Here is a 5,000-nt window from a genome sequence, read left to right on the forward strand (position 1 = left end):
TGTTGTTTAATTGATTGCATGTTAAAATTACTTAGGCGGTTCCACTTCTTTAGTCTCTTCCATGACTCTGCTAACTGTCTTCTAATCTAATATAGATAAATCAATTGATGTGTTTTTTGATTTAATGTTGTGTATCAGATAAATAAAGATTAGCATTTTCTTGTTTTGTTTTGTTTTTCTCTTTCGTTTCACAAGCTAATTTATTCTCTTTCTCTAAGTTGATGGAAGTCTCTCTCTCTCTCTCTCTCTCTCTCTCTTCTTCTCTCTCCTCAACTCTACTCTTCACTCTCTTATATACCTTTTCTCACTTTTATCTACTTTGTATGGTGAAGGAAGATATTAAATACAATATCCAAGTTTTTATTTATTTCCATAAATTCTACCAACAGAATTGTAACATCCAATTATAATTTTCCTAATATATTAAACTCTTTCAATGCAGATAACTTGTCACACAAAATTTATTTTACTCCTATTAATTACATGTTCTTACAGATGCACTGAACATAACACATTTAGTCTTCCTAATCTTAATCCTAACACTAATCCATATAGAATTTCTAGGGTTTCCGTCTGAGCGTATTTTTGACATTACTTACTTCGTTTTTCATTAAAAGAAATAACAAAAATATGGCTGATGCAAAAAAGTGGTCAGTTCTAGGTCTGGCAACACTCAGACTCGTTAATATATATATTTTTTTATTTAAACCCATACGTATATCTATTTAACAAGCTTGTTGGTCGTGTTGTTAAGATTGTTTCACAGAATTCTTTTTTATTTTAAAAATACCCTTGGCAATTTCTGCAAATAAATTGCGATAAGAAACTACCTAAAATGTAAAACTGATTAACATGTACCTTCTTATTAAAACCAATAGTATCTATTTCCATCATTCTTAATCATTAACTTAAAAAAAATCTGAATATGGATATGGTCTACAAAATTGTCAGTGAAATTCAAAATACATTTTTTTTAGAAACCCACATTATTACGGATACATTTGTGCTAACATTAGTTTATCACCTTTTTATGATGAGCTTAATTTAGATAAAAATGATGCATACAGTGCAAAAATCTGTCCAGGCAGACCATGACCTTGGTGACACAAGTGCATTACAAAGTTGTAGCACAAACGTTTATCATTGCTGTCCTAATTTCTACAAATGATAGTCAGCATCTAATATAACTGACAGACGACCATTTTGTCTAAGAGTGAACTCTCAAGCACAAAACATCACAGTTTTTGTAGTTTATTGGTTATGGTATACAATAGTTCCCATGTTAAATACAGTTTTGTACCATTCTTAAAGTGGGCAAGTGGGTGGAGAAGGCACACTGGATTGCAACAAAAAATATGAAGGGGTAATATACGATGTAATAATGCAGAAACGCATTTCGCAAAGAAATGTAAATACTCTTCCAGACAGGGACTCGCTCCCAGTCACTCTAGGTAACGCCCAGAGAGAACAGTGCTAAGCCACCAGACCACAACAACCAACAAATAAAAATGTCTGTCGCCGATTCTAGTTGGACATTTCTTTCAGTGGGTCATGGGGTTTGTTGTCTCTGGGTGTTACCTGAAGTGAGTGGGATCAAGTCCTGAGCATTGAAGTTGTTTGCATATGAAGGGATAATGTTTAAAATTATACACAAACCTTTATTCTATATGAAGTTTGAAAAAGTAAAATTATCGGTCATTACATATTTCATTAGAAATTACAAGACTAGGATACGCCATCTAAGAATTTAAATATGCGGCACTAAATAAAATAATATACAAAACTTCTGTGGTCAAAACACGAATCAACTCAAATTGTGATATGCATGTATTACTTAAAGTGAATGAGTAGATTATCTGCTGCATAAAATGCGATCACAAAGAATTATAAAGTATGAAAGTCTCTATCTGTCCTAAAGTTTTTTTTTTTCTTCAAATTACTAAAGTATCACAGTTTGCTACACACTAATCCTGTTCTAATAAGCTGAAAAATAAGCTTTTGTTTCCAATGACTCAATTCGAGAATCTACCACAAAGCAGTGTTATGTCCGCAGAAAACACGCTTATTTCATTGGTTTAAAGGTGCATTTCACTGCAGCTGGTGTCTTGCCTGCGCAGACAGACTTCCCCCACCGTTCAGAGCATCGCGAAAGGGGGCACTTGCAGAAGGAGATACTGGACTCTCCGCCTTTGCATCGAATCTGACTAAGCTTGACCGCTGGTGTGTTCCTTGTTCTTGGTTTGTCGATGGGAGTCGATTTGACGAGGGTGCTGTAAGGAGCAACAATCATTAACATTATGCAAAGGATATTTTACGTAGTAGACTAGTAATTTTCTATCCTAGCAGAGACCAAATGCTAGTGCCAGAAAATATGCAACGAACTTTCTAATTACTTCCTAATCTGAAATGATGCGTTTATGTACTACATTTACAAAATCTTTCTGAACTTCAAAAGCTACCAAAAGAGAGAGAGAAAAAAATATCCTTCTCATCCTACTCATCATCCGAATCAATACAATGATGATCTAGCCTGTCAAAACACCGTGATCAAAACAAAACATACCTCTTACTGCCAGCGATCGCCAGGCACACGATCTCGGCCTCCTCTTCGCCCCAGTCCTCGTCCTTGCACATTGAGCCAGGCTGGAGTCCCTTGGGAATCATGACCACCACGCCGCTGATGTCCTTCTCGTCTCCATTGTCCTCCTCGACCTTGTCGTACAACTCGATCTTTGCACCTGCTAGGATGTCTCTAGGTTCTGCAACAGAGAAGTTGATGAGGAGTTCACTCTCTGTGTGTATTTGTATTTATATTCATGTATATATTCATATATATATTTATATTTATCATCTATATCTATCTATCTATATACACACCCACATATGGGTGTGTGTGTTGTTATTGCTGAACATTTAAACAAATCAGGGAAATAGATACCTTTACCAAGTGTGACAGTTGCCCTGTTTCCATGAGCAGCCATGAAACCATATGGTCCGCTAGCACCACCAAATCCACTTCCGAAACCTCCGAATTCGTTACCGAATCCACTTCCGAAACCTCCGAATCCGCTGCCGAATTCTCCGAAACCCCCGAATCCACTGCCGAATTCTCCGATACCTCCGAAGCCGCTACCAAATTCACCGTCGAAATTCCCAAAGCCTCCGCCAAAGCCACTTCCGAAGCCTCCGCCAAAGCCACCTCCAAAGCCTCCGCCAAAGCCACCTCCAAAGCCTCCGCCAAAGCCACCTCCAAAGCCTCCGCCTTGTCCTCCTCCAAAGCCTCCGCCTTGTCCTCCTCCGAAACCTCCGCCTCCGAAGCCTCGACCACACGACGAACAGCTGCAGACGGCCACCTTATCCCACACCATAATGCCGGTGATCCCGGACCTTCTTCCTCGGAACACCGACCCCGCCTCTGGAAGCAAAATTTGTAGTATTTAGTTTCCTCTCTCTCTCTCTCTCTCTCTCTTTTTCTCTCTCTCTCTCTCAGTATTGACAGTGATGCATAGTGAATGTGATAACCTGTGACTAGAATTCCTAACAAATATATTATACACACGTCAATCTGTGTGGGTGACCAATATTTAGTTCAGTCGGTCTTCGAGACTAACCTTCTTTAATGGGTAATATATACAAATTTTCCTAGATTTTATAGTCTATTTGTTTTGTGTAAGTAGAAATTCCTTCAGAAAATGAACATGCATCAAATTATATGTAGCCAGCTGGTATTCTAACGGCTGGTTAAGTGTCATTTACTCTGGTCTGCTAATATTTCAAATAGCACTGTTTTGTTGTGATCCTTATATATTTTGACATCAAATGCATCTTCTTCAGAAACGATAATCATTTAAGGCTTTGCAGTAACCATAACATTTTCAGCCGAATGAGGGCATCAGGTGTATCAGTGTCAACAAAACTGCACTCATTCAAAACATTGCAACCCTGCACTCTAGTCCCAACTCAAGTACTAGCTCCAGCCCTAATTCAAACACTAGCTCCAGCCCCGAATCCAGACCCATTTCCTAATTCAAGCACTAGCTCCAATTCCAATTCAAACTCTTGCTCCAGCTCCAATTCTAACACTAGTTCCAGCCCCATCTCCAGCACTAGCTCCAGGCCCAACTCCAGTAATAGCTTCAGGCCTAACACCAGCACTAGTTCCAGGCCCAACTCCAGCAATAGCTTCAGGCCCAACTTCAGCAATAGCCTCAGGCCCAATTCCAGCAATAGCTTCAGGCCCAACTCCGGCACTAGCCCCGGGCCCGACTCCAGCAATAGCTGCAGGCTCAAATACAGCTCCAGCATCAGCTTCAGCAGCAGCAGTGACATTAGCTTAGCCCTGCTCCAATTTTATATTCACTATGACAGGCCAAGCCAAACTAAACAGCAAAAGCAATTTGATGTTATTGCAGAATATCATGCAATTGATGCATCTAAAGTCATATTAAATGTAACAGCAACAGATTACCTAATGACTTCAATATAAGGAAAGGATATTAACACGGTCGCAAGTGGAACTTGAAAATAGTCAGCTGGCAACTGGTATTCCAAATCAATTTTTTGTTTGGAACATTAAGTGATATGATTTTTTCACCGAATGTATAAGATACTGAAGCCCTTCAAGCATATGTCATTCATATGTAGTTCTTACATTAAGATGATGCGTTGACATCTTTCCTCGGACACACGCATTCACACATCACACATGTAGATGCTACGGAACAATTTATGATCTCTCTCTCTCTCTCTCTCTCTCTCACTCTCTCACTCTCTCTCTCTGCCACACACACACACAATTTTGCTCACTTACCAATCCTCCAGAACACTTGCTTCATGTGTTTTTTCAAAGCCATGGATAATGCTTGCTTCAGCGGGCTTTGGAAGAAGGGGTCCTCTTCATCTTCCTCCGATTCGGCGATCTTCAGTACGTCCCTCTGAGCCATTCTGAGGCGATAGATGGATTCTTTATAGTGAAATAATTGTCAAGGGGTTTCTTTTTT

The 5,000-nt window shown here is 39.3% G+C and overlaps 1 protein-coding gene across 1 annotated transcript in view; it reads right to left on the bottom strand.

Annotated features, from left to right (window-relative positions):
- Positions 1-351: 351 nt before the first annotated feature.
- LOC122248969 (uncharacterized) overlaps positions 352-5,000 on the bottom strand; it is a 32,329-nt gene continuing 27,680 nt past the window's right edge. The window contains exons 19-22 of the mRNA XM_043009427.2: positions 4,811-4,944; positions 2,939-3,415; positions 2,564-2,759; positions 352-2,270 (exon numbers count right to left, since the gene is read on the bottom strand). Coding sequence (XP_042865361.2) covers positions 2,063-2,270; positions 2,564-2,759; positions 2,939-3,415; positions 4,811-4,944 — 1,015 coding nt within the window. The 3' untranslated portion in view covers positions 352-2,062. The remainder of the gene's footprint in view (positions 2,271-2,563; positions 2,760-2,938; positions 3,416-4,810; positions 4,945-5,000) is intronic.

The sequence above is a fragment of the Penaeus japonicus genome, unplaced genomic scaffold, assembly GCF_977035675.1.
Source record: "Penaeus japonicus unplaced genomic scaffold, GWHDUDI00000001_assembly GWHDUDI00000023, whole genome shotgun sequence".
In the NCBI taxonomy this organism is placed as follows: Eukaryota; Metazoa; Arthropoda; class Malacostraca; order Decapoda; family Penaeidae; genus Penaeus; species Penaeus japonicus.